Below are 25,456 nucleotides of genomic sequence, written 5' to 3' on the forward strand. Positions count from 1 at the left end.
ATAAAGATTGAAACATGTCATTTTCATTTGCTTTAAAATCGTGAAATAGTTCCAGCCGAGCTGGTTTGATTTATTGACCACATTTCATTAACTTTTTTATTATTTATCCACTAAACAACCAACAACTGAATCATAGAAAATACATGTTGCATGTGTTCATGATAAAACCAGTGTCTGTTGTTTTATATTAAATTAGCTGAGAACATAATAAAAACGTCATATTTCTTTTAATTGTTTAAATGATGTAAATTCTTGTTGGTCTCATTTTGATCCTGTTTTATTTGTGTTCGTTGCATCTATTTGAGTCACTTTACATTAATTTCATTAAGTTTCTGATTGAAGAATGAAAACTACATGAAAGCTTCTGCTGTTCCTAATCGTCCACTAGGGGGAGGCACCGTTTCAACCAGAGTCAAATGCTTAAAAATTTGTGATCACTGGTGATGAATGTGTGTCCTTTTGTAATTGTTGTGATTAACTGGTGTTACACTGTGTCTCTTGAACGTTGCTTTGTTTCTCTTTGTGGTCCTTTTTTTTTGTATCTCTTGGCAGTTGTTTTGCGTCTGTTTGTATCTGTTTTTATATTTTTGTAGTTATTTTGTATATTTTAATGGTTGTTTTGAATATTTTTTTTGAATTTCTTGTTATTTTCTCACACTCAAAACTACCTGGTATCATTTTCCAAAAGTAAAATGCGGGAGTGTGATTTTTCCGAGCTGGCCGTGAAGGCAGCCCTGAGGAGCGGCCGGTCCCTGAAGAAGCGGCTCAGACCCGCAGCTCCTCATTAACGAGCGGAGGCTCCAGGTGGAGCGACCTCGGGAGGACCTGTAGGAACTACTCTAATCTGCATCATTAATCCCCGGCCTCCGTATCAATTAGAGGAATCGTTAAAGGAAACAATACGTTTTTGTCTTGGTCCGTTTTTGTTGAACGAGCTCCAAACTTCGGACAGTCTCACGGGTTTGGTTCTGCTGTCCGTCCTGTCGGCCTAGAATGGGCTCATTGTCGCTGCGATGCTCTGTTGGCTTTTTGTTTTTCCTTCCTCCTCTGCTGTTTCCTGAGTGTGTGAATGAGATCGAGAGGGAGAAAACAAAAACACCAGCACAGCTCTACACTCACGTCCTCTGATCGTTAGTCAGTTTAAAGAAGGCGACTTATGTGTCAGATAACGCAGGAAACAGCAACAAAGACGGTGCATTAGTATCTCGGTCGATTAAGGAGCTGCAGAAATGTTGGACACTGAGATGATCTGGTCGTATGACGCGTTTACAGATCCTCAGACTCCTCTGGCTGATTATCAGCCATGTTTAATGTTTAGGATTAAACTCAGTATTTTAATTAAAAAAAATAAAATCAATGAGAGAGAAATGAGTCTACATGGACACAGAGCAGCTGTAGCCTAGCAACAGCTAGGAGCTATTACCCGGGAAGCTAGGATGAGCTACTATTAGCTAGAAGGCTAGGTAAAGCTAGGTAAAGGAGTCCAAACCGTAGGACTTAGACGAATCAGATACGCACCATCGGAAACCCAACAACACTTCCTACGTTTTTATGTAATTTTTATTTCTGTAGCTCCAAATTTGTGACCACCAGACAACTTTGAACCTTTTTTTTTTTGGTTAAAACAGAAAAATCCTCTGGCTAGAGTGCGATTAGAGTGCGGCCATAGGGTCCCATGTTAAACCATATTTTTCAACTTTTTTCACCCAAACGTAAACTGTGACTGCGACCAAACCGTAGCAGGTACAGAAACGTCGTTTTGTGGAAAAGAAAGCTACACTTGTCGTGCCTCATAAAAACTTTTCAGAATTTCTCTAATCCAAAGCATGGCCGAGTAATCATTCAGCAAAGCGAGCGAGGCCATTTTGGAATGTTGGCGCTTTTTCTGGCTTTTCAATTCATTCCTATGGGAAAAATTGTTTGCTTTTTTGTCGTTTATTCTCACCCCGTTTCATCAATCCCTTATAAAAGTCATAGCACACCATTCCCGATCGATTCCCAAGTTTTGATATAACATTGTCCATATCGCTCAGGAACTCTGGGACGAGTAGCACGCCGAATAAGCGCTGGTTGTTTGTTGGTGTCACTCCTCATTTTTATTTTGTGTTATAATACATGAATCTGTCTGTTTTAAATGTTTCTTTTATGTATTATTAATAAATGAGTAAATCAGTGACATAAAGTTGATCTCTGCCTCTTGTTGTTTTTAATTAAAGTTAATAACTGTATAAATGATGAGTGTTGATGCTGGTGTAGTGATATTTTTTCTCATCTCTAGTGAAGAAACGTTCCCTCGTCAAAATAAAATTAAATAAAAACTTTGTGATTTATTTAACACAAATACCTTATAATTAAGGTTTAAATGAAAATGTGAGTGGTTGTTTGTTTGACTATAAATCTGAACAAACAAGAATAATACGTTTTGTTGATATCAGAGCAGGGGGCGAGTGTTGAAAGAGTAAATGAAACCTAATTCTTAGGGGTGATAATAAATGACAAAAATACGTTGGAAATCTCAAATTAAATACATACAAACCAAAATCTAAAGATGTTTCTCAGTATTAAACAAAGCAAAACAGGCGCTGGATCATAAATCACTGCACATCCCATCGTCTGCTGTTCACTGGTTCTTCCATGTCTCACTTACTGTGCTGAATCCTGGGGCAGTGATTACAAGTAATAATTATGTAATAAATTACATTCACTGATCGTTTTATAAAATAAAAGCAATGCAGATTATTCATGGGGCTGGATATAAATCGCACAAACTCACTATTCTTAGAGTCAAGACTCAAAAAACTCAAAGATATCATGGAGTTTCAGACATTTCCTACCGCAAAACGTTCAAAACTGATTTACTGGAATGAAGAGGCTCATTATTTAAGGGGAAAATTAACCTACAGGACACTTAGACACTTAGAGAACGCACAAGCACAACAAGGAGACTGTTTGTGTTTCAGTTTGTGGTGTTAAACTATGGAACAGTTTGGAAAAGGACGCTCAAGGAATGTTCATATATGAAACATTTATAATGTTTTTTTTCTTATATATATTCTGTGTTATCTTTGGTAATGTGTGTATGTTATATGTGTGTGTGTGTATGTATGTATGTATATAATGAAGACTGATTATTATTATACTGACAAGTATAATAATATATAATATAATATATATATATTATTATTATTATTATTATTATTATACCAATCACACCACTGTACCAGTCCTACTTTTATTTTATTTTTATTTTTTATTCAAACAGTCGTGATTTTTTTTCACGTTTATGTCTTTACAAAAATGAAAAAGGCCATGAAAGTAAGACCAATATTAGTTCAATATGACATCGTATATAAAGAAATACAAGTTAAATTCTTTTAGTGAAAAGTATTTTTACATGCATGTTCACATATAATTTAAAATATTATTTTTAATTTATTAGCAGAATTTCCAGTCTGTTGTTTCCACTTTTTACACCATAAAACACGACTGAACTCTAACCAGGTCCGTACATGACTTCTTATTTATTATTTCCATTAAAAATTAAAATGAGAATTATGTCTGTGAAGGTTCTCAGTCGTCCAGGTCATAGTTTATCCAATAAAATAACCTGGACCTGTAGGATTTACTGAAGACGTTTCACCCACGTAGCTTCTTCAGTTCTGATAAACTAGTGGGAAGTTGACCAGCCAGACACCAGGGGGCGCTCTACTTATTCTATATTTCATGTCCCGTCTGAACCTAAAGAATCAAACAAACTAATGATTGATCATCCTGCTTTTATTGAAAGATCTGTTTTCTTTGACAGATTTTACAGGTTTAATCGTTGAAAAAAGATCAAATCTCTTTCGTGTCCTTCAGAGGACGACTGTGAGGATGGACGAGGACGCCAGGACGAGGAGGACGCTGGAACCAGCTGCTGTTGCGCTGTTGCACAAGTCGCCCTGGCAACAAACCGCCGGTGGTACACAACCGGTTACACAGGTTTTAGTGACGACACCTACGAGACACGATGGAAGAACCTCAGCTCCAGTAACATTGAAATCCAGAGTCAGTTGAGAGTGATGATGACGAGATGATCAACGTACCGTCTCCTTCGAGGGTCGAGCACTGGTTTATTACTCCGATACACTTTATGGTACTGATGCAGGATTCAGGGGTGGAGGACAGACAGGAGAAGCATCTGATCCCACACACTGTAAAGAAATACAGAAATATGATTTAAATGATGATTTTAAATGTTCTGGTCCCACGAGAAGCTCAGGAAATGTCACAATAAGAAAACGTGAAGAAATGAACTAGAGAGAGAGAATGAATGAATCTGCGTTTACCTGAGGACACATCACGATCAGGATCAGAGCTCCGTAAAGCTTCATGACGGCTGCAGACGAGAACCAGGAAGCTTCTCAGTCTTCTGGTGGATTTCCACAGACTCTGGTCTCTTTATACGACTGTAAGAACATGATATGAGCTGGTTAACGCCCTGAACATCCTGAATGTGTCACAACACGGTGATTTCCTGTTTTATTTTGAAAAGTAACTCTCCTCTCGTTTCAGGACACTTGTCTTCCCTCATGTGTCTCTGGTGTGTCCTGTCTGATTGCTGAGTGTTTCCACCTGTTCCCCAGCTCCTGTATGAGTGTTTATATTGGTTGTGTCTTCGTGTGGTCACCTCAGCGCTTTATGGCCACAGCCGGTCTCTGCATTGTGCCTCGTATTCTTCCGAAACACTGAATCAATCTGAAGCAACTGTGTTGAAATGTTTCAGTGTCTCAAAGCATTTGACACAATTAAATGCTGGATAAACGTGTGCATGGCATCCGCAGCAAACAGCAAAGGGTCATGAAACACTGAGGCACTGATGAACAATAAAGGATCTACAGTAGGTACATTTTCTAATCCTCGATTTATATATTTTTTAATAAAATAATGATGTGTTTGTGTGGTTGTGCCTTCACATAATGTTTTAGATGCTTTTGGCTGATTGATAGAAATAATGAAAAAATGTACAAAGTAAAGGTGAAATGCTTGTGCAGCTAATGACTGTGGTGACAATGGTTGTATAACTTCCTCTTCGTGCTCAGCACCTCTCCAGCTTTGCAGAAAACTATTTCACATGGTCCCAGGTGTTGCAGACATGTGTAAATATCGTTTGGAAAGCTTGTACAAGGTCGGATAAATTAACTGCCAGTGTTTGAAGGGTCTTCTCTTCTGCAGAGGTGGGGCTCTGACAAATATCGCTGAACCTCTACTGTCACTTCAGTCGTAGTGTTTTGTAAAAGCAAGAAACAGAACAAAAGAAGGTGAAATCCACTCAAGGTGTTTTTGTCTCAATGAGGATTTTTATACGAATTGACGGTTCTTTAAAAGAGCCTAAATACAAGCAATGATATAATAAAGACAAAGCTATTGAGGGTGTGACATGTTTTCTCCTCAGTCCTGCACATTCATCTGTGACCCTGGAAACTGCCTCTTCTAGGGTTTTGACCCTTGTGTCCAGAACAGTTGCCAGGACCCGGATGTTTTCCACATTGCACCTTGCAGATAAAATGTGCAGCAGATTTTGGCTGAGTGGTTGTGCACAAGGGTGGAGTAGGGATGTGTCATTTTAATACATATGCATCCTACTTGCCACAGGCTTAACATGCCCAGCTACTCCAGGTTTGTCTGTAGTCTTTGGGTGTCTAGAGTGCAAGTGCCTCGGAATTAAAGAGGTGTTTTAATTAAAGGCCAGCGCAGATCAAACACATTTGTCATTTCTCATTCACTTCCATTCAGTCAATGCTTGGTTTGGCGGCATCTAGTGGACGATAGAGGAACTGCAACGTCTCCTGAGATTATGGTGACCGGACGTGGTGTCCAAGCTCTAAATGTTCCAAGATTTCATCTTATCTAAAAGCAGATTTACTCCAACATAGGAAGGAGGCTAGGAAGAGCTGCTATTAGCTGGGACGCTAAGAAGAGCCATCGTTAGCTTGGAGCCCAGAAAGAGCTACCGTTAGCTGCAGGCAAGAAAGAGCTACGATTAGCTGCAGGCAAGAAAGAGCTACCATTAGCTGGGAAGCTAGGGAGAGCTACTATTAGCTTCAGGCAAGAAAGAGCTACCGTTAGCTTCAGGCAAGAAAGAGCTACTATTAGCTTCGGGCAAGAAAGAGCTACTATTAGCTGAGAGGTTAAGAATTTAAGAAGAGTTGCTACTAGCTGGGAGGCTAGGAAGAGCTTCTCTTAATTTGGAGACTAGAAAGAGTTACCATTAGCTGGGAGGCTAAGATATTAAGACGAGCTATTATTAGCTGGGAAGCTAAATAGAGCCACCGTTAAAAGAACAACATGTTACACTGGTGGAGCTGAATTCAAGAATACAAAGTTTTGATTATGGCTTCGTGGAGAGAAGCAAAAGGCCAGTGAGTGTGAGTTTAGGTGGAGAGAGTAATGATCTGGGACTGAATGCAGCTCAGTCCTGGTGCTTATTGAGAAATGTTCTGCTCTGGAGATTTGGTAAGCTCTACTGACCAACACTGCACCTTGTTGCACCTTATTGCACATATTACTGCACCTTATTACATGTTATTGCACAACTTACTGCAATTTACTGCATATTAACAATAGTGTCCTATAATAATAAAATAAAAATAACAGGCACATGCACAGAAATAAAGTGTTAATGATTATTTGTTCATAAATGATGTGAAGGAGGTAAAAAAGTGCAGGGAAATACTCTGGTACTGGTAGAAATGTAGAAAAACTAGACCAGACCCCCCTGCCACCATGGCAGCCCTGCCACTGATTACACTTTACTGCACCTTACTGCATATTATTAAACCTTATTGCACCTTACTGGACATCACTGCCCCTGACTGTTTCTTACTGCACCTTATTGCACCTTATTGCACCATATCACAACTTATTGCACATTACTGTACATTAATGTACCTTATTGCACACAGTGCTGTACCTAATTGTGTCTTACTGCAACTTATTACACTGTATTGCATCTTACTGCACCATAATGCACATCTTACTGCACCATAATGCACATCTTACGCATATAAGCTGATTTATTTAATCACTATATCTTATTCAGAATGTTTATTTTTTATCTGTTTTATTTATTTTTTTCCTTTGCATTTGTTGTTCACTTAGATTTTTAATCTCTATATTTTGAACATGAAAGGAAATTGACAATAAAGACAAATACAAAAACACAGACATTTCATATAATGCATAAATTGTTTTTAATAGTTAGAATAGCACCATAACTGTGGCCTTTTATTAAGACAGTAGAATCCGCCATCTTGAATCTTGAGCTCACTGCTGTGGTCACACGCCTCTGTGTTGCCATGGTGATGATGCCACAGAGTCTCTGTGTTGCCGTGGTGATAACATCACCACTTTGGATGTTGTGATGATGTCACATGATGTGATGGAACCTCCTAAGCCACGCCCACAATTAGCAGAGATCAAAGGCACGATGCCTTTGAGATCAAAGGAATTGTGCCTTTGATCTCAGAGTCACCTGACAGAGACCTTAAATAGCAACAGATTCTTCAGAGATTCATCCGATATTCATCAGAGATTCATCCGAGATTCATCAGAGATTCATAAGAGATTCATAAGAGATTCATCAGAGATTCATAAGAGATTCATCAGAGATTCATCAGAGATTCACTTGATCTTCGCCAAATAACGACGACAGTCAAGTAAATTGAAAGAGTTAGATAGTTAAATCGCTCGATCTTCGCTAAAAAAGCAACACCATTCAGGTAGTTTGACAGACTTTCAAACCCGTCACCCTACATCCAGGATAATGTATCGTAACACGACACCAACAACAGCTCCAATGAACAGTGGAAGCTATTCCCAGACAGAGGAAATCCCACAGATCACAATGGACACAGTTTATCCACTGATCCGATCCTTTTTCAGGAGCATCACACCAGACCAGTGGGCATGTTTGAGATTAGGTAAACCAGACGATGTTACCTGTTCTATGCTGGCACAGCTGCTGTCAGACTTGATAGAGCTAATTTCTAAATCATTGCTGGGGAAAATCAAACAGAGGCACCTTATTTCTGAGGAAGTTGTCTTGACCAGCGTGGGCAACACACTTCCTCAGACCTTTGCTGAAGTCCTGGACATTAAAGAAGAGGTCCGCTCTGAGACTTCAGAGGCGTTGACCAGCTTAATTGCTCAAGACGTAACTGAGAGCGTCAACTCCATCCTCTCTGCTGGCGAGGACACTGAAGAGCAGGAAGTACAACGACACGTCACTCCCAAAAGAAGAATTAGACGTATGGTTCGTTACATCAGCAAGATGTTGGAAGAATTTATTGGGATGATGACACACAAATCTCAAACAAATAAGAAGAAAAGTGTGGCCACCCCCCTGGAAGACGAAGACACTGACAAAAAGACAGAAGATCTGGAGTCCACAAAAACTAAAAGTGGAATTCAATCATTTGACGCATACACCCATGAGACAGCCTCCATAGGAGACAAGGAGAGCTGTAAGACTAAAACACCAGAAACTGACATAGACAGAGAGGAGATCCAAGGAGAAGCAGTCCCAGACTTATCTGGAGATGAAGAGGTCCAGACTCCTAAATCCAGGACATGCAAACTGTCCCTGAAGAGAATGGGGGGCATAATTCAAGGGTTCTTTGTGAAACCTTTATTCAGAAAGCCTCGTGCTGGAGTCACAGTGGCATCAACACAGTCACCAGACGTCCCACAGCTGAACTCTGTGAAGGTCATTGTGCCTGAGCAGCAGCTTCCAGATGTTGCTGCTGTGGTGCTGGTTGTACCTGAGCAGCAGTTTCAGGAAGGCTCTGCTGTGAGGGTGGTTGTACCTGAACATCACATACCAGACGACAGAACACCTCCAGAATGTGGACACCAGGAACCCTCCTCCCTGGAGATCATAGTAGTGGAAGATGAAGACGCTGAGTCTGAAGAAGAGACCGAGAGCTTCGCAGTGAGCCAGGCTTCAATTGTTTGTCCAGAGCCCAAGAAGAAACTGTCTCTGAAATTCAAGACTAAGGGCTTTTGCATTAATAGGATTTTCAAGGTGCGACCTGCTGTAGTCAGATCACCCTCTATGAGGTCATCAAAAGCTGCCTCTACAGATAGAGTTGGGTCTCAGCAGAAGGTCACTACTGTGGTGGTCACTGTTCCCGATGAGGAATTTTCAGAGGCCACGGCTGTGGTGCTCCTAAATCCTGAAGTCAAACCAGCCCAAGACTTTGAGCAGCTGGAAACCTCCTCTCTGGACAGAGCAGTTGAGGACAGCACTGCTCAGTCTGAGGCTGAAGAAGTTCAGGGCCTGAAAGCCACAGGTCTGAAGTCCCAGAAGAAATTGTGCCGGAAAGGAACCATTTGTAGAGGCTTGTGTGTGAAACCACCTGCCCAGCTCTCACCAGAGGCCACCACCGTGGAGATCCCTGCACCTCAACGCCAGTCACCAAAAGACAAACCAGCCCAAGACTTTGAGCAGCTGGAAACCTCATCTCTGGACAGAGCAGTTGAGGACAGCATTGCTCACAACATCCCACAGATGACTGTGGACATGCTTCGTCCACTGATCGAATCGTTTTTCTGCAGCCTCACAACTGACCAGTGGGAATGTTTGATATTAGGTAAACCAGATGAAGTTACCAGTTCTATGCTGGCACAGCTCGTCACAGACTTGAGCATGCTCATTTCCAAATTCATCCTGGAGAAAATCAAACAGGGGCACCTTATTTCTGAGGAAGTTGTCTTGACCAGCGTGGGTGACACACTTACCCAAACCTTTGCTGAAGTCCTGGACATTAAAGAAGAGGTCCGCTCTGAGAGCTCAGAGGTGTTGACCAGCTTAATTGCTCAAGACGTAGCTGAGAGCGTCAACTCCATCCTCTCTGCTGGCGAGGACGCTGAAGAGCAGGAAGTACAACGTCACGTCACTCCCAAAAGAAGAATTAGACGTATGGTTCGTTACATCAGCAAGATGCTGAAAGAATTTATTGGGATGATGACACACAAATCTCAAACAAATGAGAAGAAAAAGAAGAAAAGTGTGGCCACCCCCCTGGAAGACGAAGACACTGACAAAAAGACAGAAGATCTGGTGTCCACAAAAACTAAAAGTGGCATTCAATCATTTGACGCATACACCCAGGAGACAGCCTCCATAGGAGACAAGGAGAGCTGCAAGACAACAACAGAAACAGACATAGACAGAGAGGAGTTCCAAGGAGAAGCAGTCCCAGACTGGTCTGGAGATGAAGAGGTCCAGACTCCTAAATCCAGGACATGCAAACTGTCCCTGAAGAGAATGGGAGGCATAATTCAAGGGTTCTTTGTGAAACCTTTATTCAGAAAGCCTCGTGCTGGAGTCACAGTGGCATCAACACAGTCACCAGACGTCCCACAGCTGAACTCTGTGAAGGTCATTGTGCCTGAGCAGCAGCTTCCAGATGTTGCTGCTGTGGTGCTGGTTGTACCTGAGCAGCAGTTTCAGGAAGGCTCTGCTGTGAGGGTGGTTGTACCTGAACATCACATACCAGACGACAGAACACCTCCAGAATGTGGACACCAGGAACCCTCCTCCCTGGAGATCATAGTAGTGGAAGATGAAGACGCTGAGTCTGACGAAGAGACCGAGAGCTTCGCAGTGAGCCAGGCTTCAATTGTTTGCCCAGAGTCCAAGAAGAAACTGTCTCTGAAATTCAAGACTAAGGGCTTTTGCGTTAATAGGATTTTCAAGGTGCGACCTGCTGTAGTTAGATCACCCTCTATGAGGTCATCAAAAGCTGCCTCTACAGATAGAGTTGGGTCTCAGCAGCAGGTCACTACTGTGGTGGTCACTGTTCCCGATGAGCAATTTTCAGAGGCCATGACTGTGGTGCTCCTAGATCCTGAAGTCAAACCAGCCCAAGACTTTGAGCAGCTGGAAACCTCCTCTCTGGACAGAGCAGTTGAGGACAGCATTGCTCAGTCTGAGGCTGAAGAAGTTCAGGGTCTGAAAGCCACAGATCTGAAGTCCAAAAAGAAATTGACTCGTAAAGGAACCAAATGTAGACGCTTGTGTGTAAAACCATATGCCCAGCTCTCACCAGAGGCCACCACCGTGGACATCCCTGCACCTCAACACCAGTCACCGAAAGACAAACCAGCCCAAGACTTTGAGCAGCTGGAGACCTCCTCTCTGGACAGAGTAGTTGAGGACAGCATTGCTCAGTCCATGGTTGAAGAAGTTCAGGGTCTGGAGACCCATGTTCCAGCCAAAAGTTCAAGAAAGAGATGGTCTCTGAAAAGAGCATTTAGAGGCTTGTTTGTGAAATCACGTCCTGGAGAGGCATCAACGCAGTCACCAGACGTTACCCCCACTCGCCTCTCACCAGAGACCCCCACCATGGAAGTGACCAAACGTCACCAGTCACCGAAAGAGACACCAACCCAAGACTTAGAGCAGATGAAACCCTCCTCTCTGCAACTTTCAATAGCTGAGGGTGGCACAGTTCAGTCTGAGGGTGAAAAAGTCCAGAATCTGAAGAAGACACCTTCACCAGCGACAACTCCAAGAAAGAGATGGTCCCTGAAAAAACTGGGTAGCGCATTTAGAGGCTTGTTTGTGAGACCACGTGCTGAAGAGGCATCAACCACAGTAACATCTCCAGACGTTACCCCTGCCCGCCGCTCACCAGAGACCCCCATCATGGAAGTGACCAAACGTCACCAATCACCGAAAGAGACACCAGGCCCAGACTCTAAGCAGAAGAAGCCCTTCTCTCTGGAGATCCCAGTAGTTGAGGACGACACTGTTCAGTCTGAGCCAAAATTTACCGAGTCCTCAACAGACGAGCAAGAAAGGTGCAAAACGTGTGTCAGCACTTTTGTTGAGTGCCTGGTTTTAAGGGCCTTTGCAAAAGCAAAAATACCACACGATTTCGACCAGTTTGAGGCCATACGTTACCGACTGTACACGAAAATCTGGGCTGAATTCCAGCGTGAGAACATTAACATCCCCACGAAAAGGTTCAAGAGGCTTGACAAGGCCGTTTGGGAGGACCTGCACAAAAAGTGGAAGTCTCCAGACGCTATTGTGTTTTTCATGGATCTAGAACGACCAGTAATTGACAAAGTGATCGTGGCTTCTTTCAAAGAACATCTAATGAAGCCTGAACACAAAACCAGCTGGTTCTTCTGATCTTCAGTTCCCAGATCAGACACACGAGGAGACCTTCTGTTCTAGTGGTTTCTGCAAAACACAGACCAGTGGAGCAGGGGTTCCCTAAGACAAGTCATTATTATTATTAGGTTATTATTATTATTATTATTATTGCTATTATTATTATTATTATTATTATTATTATTATTATTATCATTATTATTATTGTTGTTTTTATGCCATTTAATTGTATTTCATTCATGTATTTAATTTTATCCTATGTCATTAAAAAAAAACAAAGCATCAAAATATAACATTTGAGTTCTACAGTGTCTCTTCTTGTCAAACCAACAGTTCAACTGAATGTGTATTTAATTTTTTTCAGGTTGAAAAGGCTGTTATTTTTTTAGTTTAGTTGTCTTTTGTAAATAAAGTCTTTTGTAGGTTTGGTTTCTCCTCTAAATATTGGTCATCAGATGATATAACTTCTAGTTGTACGTCTACATTCACTAAAAAGCATCAGTAGCTGCCAGGTTAAGTCCAGAATTCACTTCTACATTCAGCATAGCTCATGGCTGAATGTAGCCGGAGTAGAGAGTGGCCATGGCCACTAGTATAAATAAGTACTGTAGCAGTAAAAACATCAACAATCATCTCAACATAATGATTCTGGGTCAAAATTAAAGTATTTGTAAAGTAAATCAGGGCTGGTCTGTTTTTAACTCTGCGTGATCTCATCATTGTCAGTAAATTTGGTAAGATTTGTATGAAAACTTTACAAAATACATTCATTCTAATTTAAAATTTTGGCCTGATGGTGGCGCTAGAGGAAAGGTCAACTTATCAAGGGTTATTTATGTATTCAACAAATAAACAAAGTGCCTGACACAGGAGGATAATAGGAGATTAACAGGAGGATAATAGGAGGATAATAGGGGGATAACAGGAGATTAACAGGAGGATAACAGGAGCTCCGTGCCACATGCGCACCAGCCAATCTGTAGGAGCCTGAATTCTAAGTGAATTGTTGGGGATCAAATACTTATTTCCCTTAATAAAATACATAACAATTTATAACTTTTAGATTGTGTGTTTTTTATGCATTTTCGACTGATATTCTGTCTATACCCATAACCAGTAAACAACCATAAAAACCAGAGTCTGATCATTTCTATGGAAGTGGGCAAACTTACAAATTCAGCAGGGGATCAAATACTTATTTCCCCCACTGTATGTGCCTCCCACTTTTTAAGGGACCAAAAGTAATGGGATGTGTTATTCCCTTATTATCCCATTTACAAGGAGCAGATAAAAGGTCTAGACTTCATTTCAACTGTGCTTTTTGCATTTGGAATCTGAATGGGATCCAAAGAGCTGTCGCTATCAGTGAAGCACGGTTCACGCACAGATTCGTGCCTACGCACGGTTCGTAAACGAGGCCCATAGACTTTAAATCACACCTTCCACAAATGTGCGAAAACGTGCACACATCAAAGGAGAACTGAAGGTAGGAGTCTGTAATCTGGTAATCACTTAATGTTTGTTGTGCTGCTAAAAGCAGGTTTTCATGATCAGGACAGAGCAGGACTATTCATTCTGTTTCTTACAAATTAATTCCATGTTTAATGTCAATGATAAATAGGAGGGACGCACTTTAAACAAATAAGTTAAAATATTTGAATAATTTACATCACTTTAAAGATACTAAAGGTTTGAAAAGTATGTAAGGTGGCGTTGCTTCAATAACAACTGCTAACCTTTCTTCTTCCTGTTGTCCAACCAATTACAAAATGCGACGTCCTATCGCTAACGACAACACAACCTTATCTGTAAGTAGTGATGGGAGTAATGGCATTACTTTTTTCAGTAACGGGGTAATCTAACTAACAACTGTTTCCATCTTTATGACGCCGTTTCCGTTACTGAAAATTAAATGGGGCATTACTTGGTTCTCCGCCACCGGAGCCACGAAGCTGTTTTTTGGCAAAGGAGAAGAGGGAGGGGCCAAACAACCGCATAAGTGATGATGATTGGCTAAGGTGCAGTAGACTTTCACGATGAGCCAATCACAGACACTGTTCAGTTTATACACAAATCACACCAAACCAGCAGAGGTGAGCGGCAGCAATGCTGAATGTGGAGGAAAAGCTGTGAGTCGTCACCAGTTGGACCGGGTTTTTCTCTCTGACTCATATCTGCCTGTTACATTCTGACGCGACGGTCTGACAGACTGGATCATTGTAAAAAAAAAATGTAATATAACAGTTTTTTACTGTTTAATTTTACAGATTATTTTCGCATTTCCAAAATACAGAAACAATCTGGACAATCAACGAAAAAGACTGTGATTTTACATGTCAAGTGTAAAATAACAAGAAATCGCTGAAAATACGTGTGAAAACATGATATTTCTGTTCTTTTACAAAAAAACATTAGAAATACAGATATTTATTGTTAAAATATGTTCACAAATGTATCGTAATTTTACAAATATTTGTCTGTTATTTAATGGGATAAACTGTAAAATTCAACAAAACTTAAAACTTAAAAAATCATTTTAAATTACTGAAAAATTAATAGTCGTCCTCTTGCCTCTCACAAATATAGGAGGAGCGACCTACTCTGCCTTTTTCAAGGTTTTTCAAATTTTAATTTTGGTGCAACACTAGTCAGTGGTCAACATGAAATTCAAAACAATACTGAAAAATATGTAAAGGATAAGCTAACGATCATCTTCTAGTTTATTGAGGGGAGATCTGCTAACACAGTTTAGGTCGACTTTTTCACAACCAATAGCATTTATTTTGATTTTGGCAAATTTCATGATTCATCTTTTTTTTTTCTTTCTCTCTGCAGATAAGTGGTGAGAGTTGATTTCATGGCATAAACTGGTGGTTAAGAACTCCACTCCTTTCCATGCTGAACTGTACAGTGAAGCAGTGGCACTCAGTACAAAAAGGGTCTTTCTGTGTTTAAACCAAGGCGAGGCACTTGAATTCAGACAGATTGAGCTCATGCTTGTGATGCAGGACCAGCATGTATACTTTATTCTTACACCTCATGACGTGTCCTATGTGCCAGCATTTGCATTGTATGAAGTGAAACAAGCATGAAACGTTGGAAGCCTGAGCAGAAACTAGATTATTACCATTTGCATGTGTACAAGCTTTGTGGGACAAGAGTAATTTCACGTAAGCATAGCATTGTTGTCTCAGAATCATCTGCAGTTTGAAAGATTAAAATCTGACATTAACAGTATTTTTCATCCCTTCTAGTCCTCTTAGTCGTGGATGCAGATAGTCAGCTTCTGTCTTTCATCAAATCAGTGTCTAAACTGAGAGACCCTGAGTCTTTGCTGGAGCATCTGCAATGTTTAGGAGTTGAGGACCTGAGCTACCTGCAGGAGAGTGACCTCCTTTCTGTCCTCAGACCAGTTGAAGCCAGGAAACGTCTGTCACTGCTCAAAAAGACAAGTATGTGTTTCAGTTTGTACAGAATAAACTTTCACATTAAAAAAAATGTGCATAGTCAAAATCTACTTATTAGGTCCACCTGTTCTAATCAATGCAGTCCAATACAGCAGTTCTACTATGAATTATACTTCAAAGAATCTTCTCTACATTTTTGCTGATGTTTTGAAAAAGGTGATGACTATACACTACACCTTGTTCATCATTGATTTCATAGTGGGTCTTAGTGGTGGTGTACTGCATTATATTGAGAAAGGAACAGTTTAAAATATATCAATGGCTACTGAGGATAGAATTATGTTAGGTAATAATATACCCACATTGAGCTATGTGATGTCTGTGTTTAAATATTACTACTATCTGTCCTTTAATAAGGCCAACACATGTCTTGGACAGTCCTCCAAGCAGCCAGAGCAACCAACAGTTGAGCAGAGCCAGTACCAGTACAAGTCCAGTAACACAGTCTGACCAGATGCCCCTCTCTGGTGAGTACATACATCTGTTGCACACAATTACTCTTTTGGGTTAGATGGGTTGAAAAATAACATAATCTACCTGTAACTTAGTGTAATATACTACAATCAGCAGCAGTGAATTGACAATGTGCTTATAAATCAGTATCATCAGTTGGGTCTATCTGCTCTGGATTCTGATTCGGTAGCAAATGACACACAACTAATGATGGGATGGGATTATGGGATGAACACAGGATACTTTATCACAATGTACAGAAAACAATGACTTTTGTATCCAGCAGTAGCAATAGTTCCCCCAACAACAATATGTTGTTCATTTAGTTCCCATGTATAGTCAGTCTGGTGTGTATTTTCTTTGTAGTGTTATGTTGAGATCTTGCAAGCTTGTCTGTCCCAAAGCAACGGTGTCGTCTTTAGTGGGACTCGTGTGACTGCACCTTTATCCTGGTCCTGCCTCTTAAACTGTTATTATTTAGTAACCGCTAATGTTTTCTGTCTTCTCTTCAGGTGGTTACAGCTCAGAAACTGCAACTTCACTACGATCAACAAGTAGTTCAAGTATGGACACCACACCTCGTCAGCTGTATAGAGCAGGGGTCGGCAACCCGCGGCTCCGGAGCCGCATGCAGCTCTTTCGTTCCTCTGTTGCAGCTCTTTCGTTCCACTGTTGCAGCTCTCTGCAGCGAGCGGTGCGGAGCAAAGATGCTGATCAAAGCCGTTCACTTTTTCACACTAACTAACTGCCTCAGAATAGCAGCAACTAGTCACTCATCAGTGAACGAGCGAGAGTTACACAACAACTGAATGACACTGAATGCCACACCACACTCATGGTTGTAACATCAACCAAAAAACACTGGACTCCCACAGTGCATTGCAGCTCATTTACTAGTTGCTGTCGAGTATTTAATTCAAATGTATTTTTATTTTAGTGCATTAGTTTTTTAAATATAATTCTAAATTTGAATTGATGGTGATCTTTTAACATTGAAATAAAATGTATTTAATTTTTTGTTGCACAAAATGTACGCCACAACTGACGACGTGCGACACCTGCCGGCAGGTCCAGCCCACTATTTATTGAACTTTTCGACCCCAGGTAAGCCAACCATGGATAAATCCCCGTTATGTATGCATAATGCAATTTTGTTGTCTCTGTAGCCGTTATTTCATTTCATAAATGCAACACACTATGGGCCTAGCGTAGAGGTGAAAACGATATATGCAGTGTTATCTTCATTTTAGATGTCAAAGGGGTTTTGTGGCTCCCAGTGTTTTCTTTCCAAATGGCTCTTTGAGTGTTGAGGGTTGCCGACCCCTGGTATAGAGTATGGATTCATTTCCAGTGACGTTTCACCAAGTTTCTAATCAGTGTTGTGGATGTATGGTGACTTGTATGTAAATTGGTAACTCAACTATTTTTTTTTTTTTTTTTTAAACTTTTTTCTTTCATTACCAGTTCAGTTGAATTTTGTTTTTGTTTTTGTTTTTGTTTTGTTTCAGAACCAGTCATTTTAATTGAATAGATATTTGAATATTGCTGTAATAATGGCTACCTGCTACAGTTGAATAAAAATACGGAGACTGGGAAATTGTAGCTGTTCTTGTTCAGCTTGGTCTCATTTTTTTTCATGTTCTCATGTTTTGAAAAGATCAAATTATTGTTGTATAGTGTTATATAACATCTAATCTAATATAGCCTACAGCCTTTTTAAATAAAATAATGCCATTAAAACAACTAATAAGAGCACATTTCTGTAACTTTAAGCATTATTATTCATATTACAATGTTAATTTGCCGTCTTTATGGGTAATTTCATTATTTTAAAATGTAAAATGTTTGTAATTAAACGTTAAAAACAACGTAAAACAATAAAATATCCATTTGATGTTTTCTAAAATTAACAGTAAATTCTTGCAATCTAACCAAATATCTAGTTTTGCAACAGTTTTTTGACGTGTTTTGAAAGATGAATCACATTATTTTGTGTCATATACTGTTGTATTACATCAAATATAAATTATTATACAATCTCTTCCCATAAAATAATGTCATTAAAACGATTAATAACAGCACATTTCTGTAAATTAAGCATTATTGTTCAACATTTATTTACCATATTTCTATGTGATTTAATTGTTTTAAAATGTGAAAATGTTTCTAATGAAGCGTTAAAACAACCTGAAAATACGGCAAATGTTGTTAAAATTACAAGTACAATTGTATTTTAATTATGGAAAATGTCTGTATTTTTTGTGAGAACGTAATTTTCCGTTATTTTACGGTATTTTTATGGCGCACCTGCTGCCAGAAATTTATCGTTTTTTTACGCCTTTTTTTTTTGACAGTGTTGTTCTTGGGGCGTTTTCCCTTCGGTTTTGTCTTCAGTAACTGAAATCTATGCTCAATCGGACTCAGGTCAGGTGATTGACTTGGCCTTTGCATAACATTCCACTTCTTTGCCTTAAAAAACTCTTTGGTTGCTTTCACAGTTTGCTCCGGGTCATTGTCCATCTACACTGCGTCCAATAAGTTCTGAAGCATTTGGCTGAATATGAGCAGATAACATTACCTGAAACACTTCAGAATTCATCCTGCTGCTTTTATCAGCAGTAACATCATCAATAAATACAAGGAACCAGTTCCACTGGCAGCCACACATGCCCACGCCATGATACTACCACCTCCATGCTTCACTGATGAGGTGCTAAGCTTTGGATCATGTCAGTTCCTTTCCTTCTCCATACTCTTCTCTTCCCATCACTCTTTTACAAGTTGGTCTTTGTCTCATCTGTCCATAGGATGTTGTTCCAGAACTGTGAAGGCTTTTTTAGATGGTTTTTGGCAAACTCTAATCTGGCCTTCCTGTTTTTGAGGCTCACCAGTGGTTTACATCTTGTAGTTAACCCTCTGTATTCACTCTGGTGAAGTCTTCTCTTGATTGTTGACTGAGACACACATACACCTTCCTCCTGGAGGATGTTCTTGGTCTGGCAACTGTTGTGAAGGGTTTTTTCACCAGGGAAAGAATTCTTCTGTCATCCACCACAGTTGTTTTTTGGTGTTGCTGAGTTCACCAGTGCGTTCTTTCTTTTTAAGAATGTTTCAAACAGTTGATTTGGCCACACCTAATGTTTTTACTGTCTCTCTGATGGGTTTGTTTTGATTTCTCAGCCTAACAATGGTTAGCTTCACTGATAGTGACAGCTCTTTGGATCTCATACTGACAGTGGACAGCAACAGATTCCAATTTCTATTTCTTTATTTAGTAATGAGGAAGCGAAATGAATAATAGAAATAAACAAATAAAAAGTGGCAGCGCTGTAGGAAGGTAAGGGGAAACAAAGGAATTATATTACGTCCTGTCACTTTATTATACATTAATTTTAATGATGGGACATTTATTAATGTTGGACTGGCCATAAAATGTAAAGCTGATTCCAGAATGCGTTTTAATAATAATGTTTATTTAAAAGAATGAAAGGTGTGATTTTTTTTTTTTAATTAATACAATATCTGCTTCAAAACTGACAAATGTGTCCTTTGTCAATGCGTGATGGCGACTGTTCACCAAAAACAACGATGGGAGGGACTTTTCTTCGGTTGCAAGTAACGTCACTTCCGCGTTTAGCCGTAGGCACCGTAGCACGGATCGTTGTTTGTTAGCATCGTAGCCAGTCAGTAGTTATTAAAGTTTAACACTAGAATCTTAAAGACGGTGGTTTTATTTGGTTTTATGATCATCAAAGAGCTTTATACCGTCACTTTATCTGCTCTTTAACCGGAGATTTCAGCCAACTAGTTCCAGCTACCTGTTAGCATCCGCTAGTTAGCTCCAGCTACCTGTTGGCATCAGCTAGTTAGCTCCAGCTACCTGTTGGCATCAGCTAGTTAGCTCCAGCTACCTGTTAGCATCCGCTAGTTAGCTCCAGCTACCTGTTAGCATCATGAGTCTCCCTCTGTGGATATCTGTTCTGTCTTTAACTGGATTTGTGGTGAAATCAAACGGTAAGAAAGTTGTTTCTAACCTAAATAAACTATCGTGTGTCCGTCCTGAGGTAGTTTGTCCAGGGGCAGAGTTTGGGGCTTCGTCTGCAGCCTGGATGGGGCAGGTTGGAGGAGTTAAAGGGGTGTTGTGGTGTGTACAGAAGCAGTTGGAGGTTTTTACTCCGTTGTAAAGTCAACACGTTCTGTCTGAAACACATGTAACTCTGTAGTTATGTACAAAGTTGTTAACAACTAAGATTTTTGCAGAAATAAAAACTTGTGCTGCTCATCTCATCACTTGTGTTGTTCTCCATGTTCAGAGAATCAATCAAGACTCATTCATTGTCATTATGTGAGGACATTTTGGCAGGAGAATAAGCTCTATAAAAACAATTAGCAATATATATACTGTATATATGTAAGTCAGCATGGTGAAGGAAACCTGTTGCCATCTAAGAACAGTGTTAATATCGAGTCCCTCTCTGGTGTTAAATGTCCTGGATCTGGTCCCTGGAGCTTCCTAAAGTCTCTTCTCCTGGAGTCGACTGGATTCAGTCCAATAAATCTGAGTGTCAGTGACTGAACGTTGCAGCATTCAGTGTTTGTTGTTGTGGTTTGTTGTCAGACCAGTCCAGGCCTTGTTCAGGTGACCACCAGGTATTTAGACTTGCTCACCATCTCCATGTCCATAGATGTCTATGTCTGTGTTAAGTTCTCTAAATGATCCACCGCTGGCTGAAAGGCATCTGAAGTCAGCTGTGTAGAGGAGCTGAGAAGAGGAAGGAGAACGAGCTCTTTCCAGGAGGAGGTACTGTGGTAAATTAGCCAACCTCAGGTTCATCCAAAAGGTCCTGAATTAGTTGGAGACGTTTCGACACTGATCCGAGTAGCTTCTTCAGTTCTGACCTCATGTGCTCAAACATCCAGAACCCGTCAGAAGCTTGGTACTGATGGTAGACATCGGTGAGGGGAGTAATGGATGTGGAGGAAGTGATTTTACTCTTTTTACATAGGTCACCACAGCACTATAGAAGATTAAAATGTGTTTATTTCTTCCAGGGTCAAAGATCATCAGAGTATCTGAAGGAAGTGACGCCATCTTACCGTGTTCCATCAAGGAGAGTGTTGTACAAAAACTCTTTGACTGGAGGAAAGATGGAGAGAAGAAGAAGGAGGTGTTCATGTACGATGCTGGTCTTCATTATAACAACGGTCTCCCAGGTCAAGATGATCAGTTCAGAGGACGAGTCTCACATTTTCCAGATCAGCTGAAGTTTGGTAACGCCTCCATCAGGATTAATAACACAAAGATCACAGACTCTGGAGGCTACACCTGTCACTTTCCCCATATTAATGGACTGACATTCTACATGAAGCTGGTTGTTGGTGAGTAATAAGACACAAGACGATGTTTATTTATCTCATGTATGAGAAGTTTCCTTGTCACAGCAGCAGGACTAGACAAGAATATACATACACTATTGGTCAAAAGTTTTAGAACACTCCAATATTTCTGCAGTTTAATGTCTCATTTTAATGAAAGTCTGCTGTCTAGTTCTAGGTCTCAACAGTGGATAAATTAGAAATAAAAGTTATTTTCTTTGAAAATTTTCAGTTTTCTATGTAATTTTCACACTAAATTCGTGCTGTGGAGCAGATTAGACCCTCTGGAGGCCGTATGTTTGATATCTGTGATTTAAAGTGTGGTTAAACGACAATAAACACAGTTTTACATCAAATGTTTTTCAGATCCTGTCTTCAAAGATCGATCAGGAGAAATCTCTGGTGAGTCAATAATCTGAACATCTGTAATGTGCATAGCTACAACTCTGACTCTCAGTGTCACTTGGTTTAGTTTCTATAGCCATAAATACACAATGAATATTCAGACATATGATCCTAGATCTACAGGTCTCTATGTTAAAGATAGAAGCGTTGATGTCACTGATTTCTACATCATTCAAACAAACAAGACGACGTCTGGATTAATCCAGGAGAAAGTTTCTATCAAACGTTTGGTGTCAGAGTTGTAACACACATGTTGTAGATGTAGAGATTAGTGACATCAGCCTGAACATGACCTGACCTGGTAGGTTTTAACAGCGTTTCTGTTTCCTCTGTTCTCAGGTGCAGTTCCCAAACCTTCTGTCATGATACTAGATGTGACAGATTCTGGGGTCCGGCTGAAGTGTGAGGTTCAAGGAGCTTTTCCAAAGCCAGAGCTACGGTGGAAGGACAGTGATGGAAACATCCTTGATGCTGAGGAGGCTGAGATCTCAGAGAGAGACGGCCGCTACCACGTCACCCTCCAAACTACTGTGACCTCCACCACAACCACCAGCTTCCAGTGTGTGGTCCAACAGAAGGACCTGAACCATGAGACTGCTTCTACCATCACTGTGTCTGGTGAGAACCTGTCTAGTCTTAAAACGCTGGAGTCCAGAGCGTAATTGTCTGTTTTTGATTACTTTTGGTTTATTTACCTTCATATTTCATCTTCTAAATGGTTTTACATTGCACAACCTCACCCATGTCAATTGATAGTTATCACAGATGAGAACATGTTCACCCTGAGAACATGAGACTGGTGTTAAAGTCGTGGAGACTGTTAAGCTGCCATGTAACAGTTTCCTCTATTGATGATTTATAGGAAAGTTTTGAGAGACAAACGTTGACATCGTCCTCTATTCCTACGTCCCCACATCATGCTAACTTAACTTAGCTTGTACTCGCTGTAGAGTTGTGTTACCTGCACCATGTTTTCTGAGCAAACCTTTTATTCATAACACACCATCCAGTTCAAACCAGTAGAGACATTAACATGTGATGTGTTTAAAAGTGTAAAGTGTATTGATGAGTTATCCAACGTTTTACTTTGCTCAGCTTCTGCACGAACCTGAAAACTGGCCTGGATGCAACAGGACAACTCTTTGCTAAGTTTCTATTTCTCATTGGAGGAAATATTAGGTTGAAAACCTTCAAACGACAGAAATGTACAGTCATCATCACTTTCAAACAAACAAATGTCTTACATACTTTTCAAACCTTTAGTAATCTTTAAAGTGATGTAAAATATTGAAATATTTTAACTCATTTGTTTAAAGCGCGTCCCTCCTATTTATCATTGACATTAAACATGGAATTCATTTGTAAGAAACAAACATTTAGCATCAACATGGTTTCAGTTCATCCACACCATTAACGTCTTCATGGTTTAACCCGAGCTGAACACTTGTTTCTCCCCCGTTGATCCTCAGGGAAGAAACTCACTGCTCCTCTCTGACTTTGACTCAACATGTATTTATCACTAAAAGGTTTTTGTCTCATGTCTTTCAGAGAAACTGTTTGTGAACTCTTCTGGAAAAGTGTGCATTGAATGGCTCCTGATTGGAATAGGGTTGGGAGTTTTACCTACTGCAGTTCTAGCTTTACTTCTGGCTTTTAAGTTCATCAGGATCATTCGGATCAGAGGTGAGTTTAATCATTTGTATGAACGTGTCCAGTTTGTTCGTCTCCATCAGGTTATTTACTTTGTAATGTTCTTATGTCCAGAGCTCCACAGACAATAAAAATTCATGTGATAGAAAATCTGTTTTCTCCTTTACAGGAACTAAGAAGAACAAAGAAGATGAACCTGAACCAATGATGCCACTCAGCTCTGATGATATTACTGTATAACACAACTCAACATTACAACCATCAGCCCAGTCACCATCACTTATTACCTCATTCCCTCAGATCAATAAAAAGCTTGAATAATGTATCAACCAACGAGGCCTTAAAACATCAGCAGAAAATCAAAGGCAGCTCAGGAAACAAATCCTAGTTGGTGCTTTAACGGTTCAATGGATCCAAAGAGAAGATGTGTTATTGTAGCTTAGTGTGAATGAAGGAGAAGATGTGTTATTGTAGATTAGTGTGAATGAAGGAGAAGATGTGTTGTCTAAACCCACTGCAAACTCCATTTCACCACTTCTTGTTCTTTGTATTTTGGTTTGTTAGGGAAGCTATGCTGGACTTTATTTATTTATTCATATTCACATGCTGGCGTGTGTCTTTGTATTTTGTATATTGTCTGTTGTTCATATTTCATATTTTATTCCTGTTGTATATGTTCATATGCTTGTACACAAATATTGAGGGTATGTTGAGAATTTATAATGATGTGTATAAATGGAAAATGAATCTTTGCTGATCCCTGTGCCAGATGTTTATAATATTTAATAAAATCCCAAAAATCTTTAATTTTTAACAGTTGTTGTTGTTGTTTGTTTGTCAGATAACAAACGGTGGACATGACTGTGTTAACACATTTAACCGTTAATTAAAAAAAAAATAGTTTGAGTTGCTAAAAATGAGTCTGTTTATAGCAGACGAAGAACGGGTGTTTTTGCCGTTGTCAGTCAGTAGTTATTGGAGTTTAACATCAGAATCTTCAATCCAGTAGTTTTATTTGGTTTTAAGAGCACCAAGGAGCTTTCTACCGCCACTTTATCTGCTCTTTAGCCGGAGATTTCAGCTAGTTAGCTCCAGCTACCTGTCAGCATCCGCTAGTTAGCTCCAGGTACCTGTTAGCATCATGGAGTATCTCCCTCTGTGGATTTTTGTTCTGACTTTAACTGGATTTGCGGTGAAATCAAACGGTAAGAAAGTTGTCTCTAACTTCACTTAACCTACAGCCTGGTGCAGGCAGCAGACTGGTGGCTTCACCAGCGGGGTAAAGGGGTGAGGGGGCTGTTGTGTGTACGGAAGCAGATGGGTTTTTTACTTCGTTGTAGTGACCGACCTGTTTATCGGCCCGATATGGCGGCTCCAGTTCTATCGTATCGGTGAAATGTTGCGCCGATAGAGAAAAAAGAAAGTGTGACGATAAGTCACGGTTAGTTAGTTCATGAAATAACTGTAGACATGAAAACATCATTGGAACAACAATTATAGGCCACATTTCACTTCCCCTTTCAAAAGTGTCCCTGGCCAAAATCTCCGGTGTAAAATAACTGCGAGGCAACTTTTCTATATCATCGCAGATTTTGTCTCAGTAGTAGCATTACATGAGTGATGTTAGCAGTTTGCACATAAGCACCAAAGGGGTTATAGTTAGCTGTGCCTTCGCTCCGCCTATAGGGAGGGGAGGCACAGCTGATAACTGACAGTTTCTTTCGTCATTTTGACTTGGTTTGATTGTGTGTGGTTTATGGAGGTGTGAAGGAAGGATATTTTCCTTTCCTTCAGCCCAGGATCATTATACTGTTTGGAAAGGGTAGTTCACCTACGCACAAATCACGTGACAATTTCTCACGTTTTGGATATTTATTTGGTTCACAGAGAATAGATATTGATTTCAGCGCTGAGGCTTAGTCAGTCCACCTTAGGCGTA

At 40.2% G+C, this 25,456-nt stretch overlaps 2 protein-coding genes across 3 annotated transcripts in view; one reads left to right on the forward strand and one right to left on the reverse strand.

Annotated features, from left to right (window-relative positions):
* Nucleotides 1-25,456, reverse strand: part of LOC125006460 (nuclear factor 7, ovary-like) — a 1,183,669-nt gene that overhangs the window by 1,090,983 nt on the left and 67,230 nt on the right. The window lies entirely within an intron of this gene.
* On the forward strand, nucleotides 19,726-24,331 carry LOC125006483 (butyrophilin-like protein 2). 2 transcript variants are annotated; one of them, XM_047582534.1, is made up of 6 exons: nucleotides 19,726-20,100; nucleotides 21,139-21,465; nucleotides 21,829-21,864; nucleotides 22,207-22,485; nucleotides 23,416-23,550; nucleotides 23,687-24,331. In XM_047582534.1, exons 1-6 carry the CDS (start codon nucleotides 20,040-20,042, stop codon nucleotides 23,755-23,757), a joined length of 909 nt encoding a protein of 302 aa, XP_047438490.1. In that variant the 5' UTR covers nucleotides 19,726-20,039; the 3' UTR covers nucleotides 23,758-24,331. The 2 variants fall into 2 exon arrangements, with proteins under 2 accessions (XP_047438490.1, XP_047438492.1); XM_047582536.1 differs by lacking the exon at nucleotides 21,829-21,864.

Source organism: Mugil cephalus, chromosome 4 (genome assembly GCF_022458985.1).
Source record: "Mugil cephalus isolate CIBA_MC_2020 chromosome 4, CIBA_Mcephalus_1.1, whole genome shotgun sequence".
NCBI classification, from domain to species: domain Eukaryota; kingdom Metazoa; phylum Chordata; class Actinopteri; order Mugiliformes; family Mugilidae; genus Mugil; species Mugil cephalus.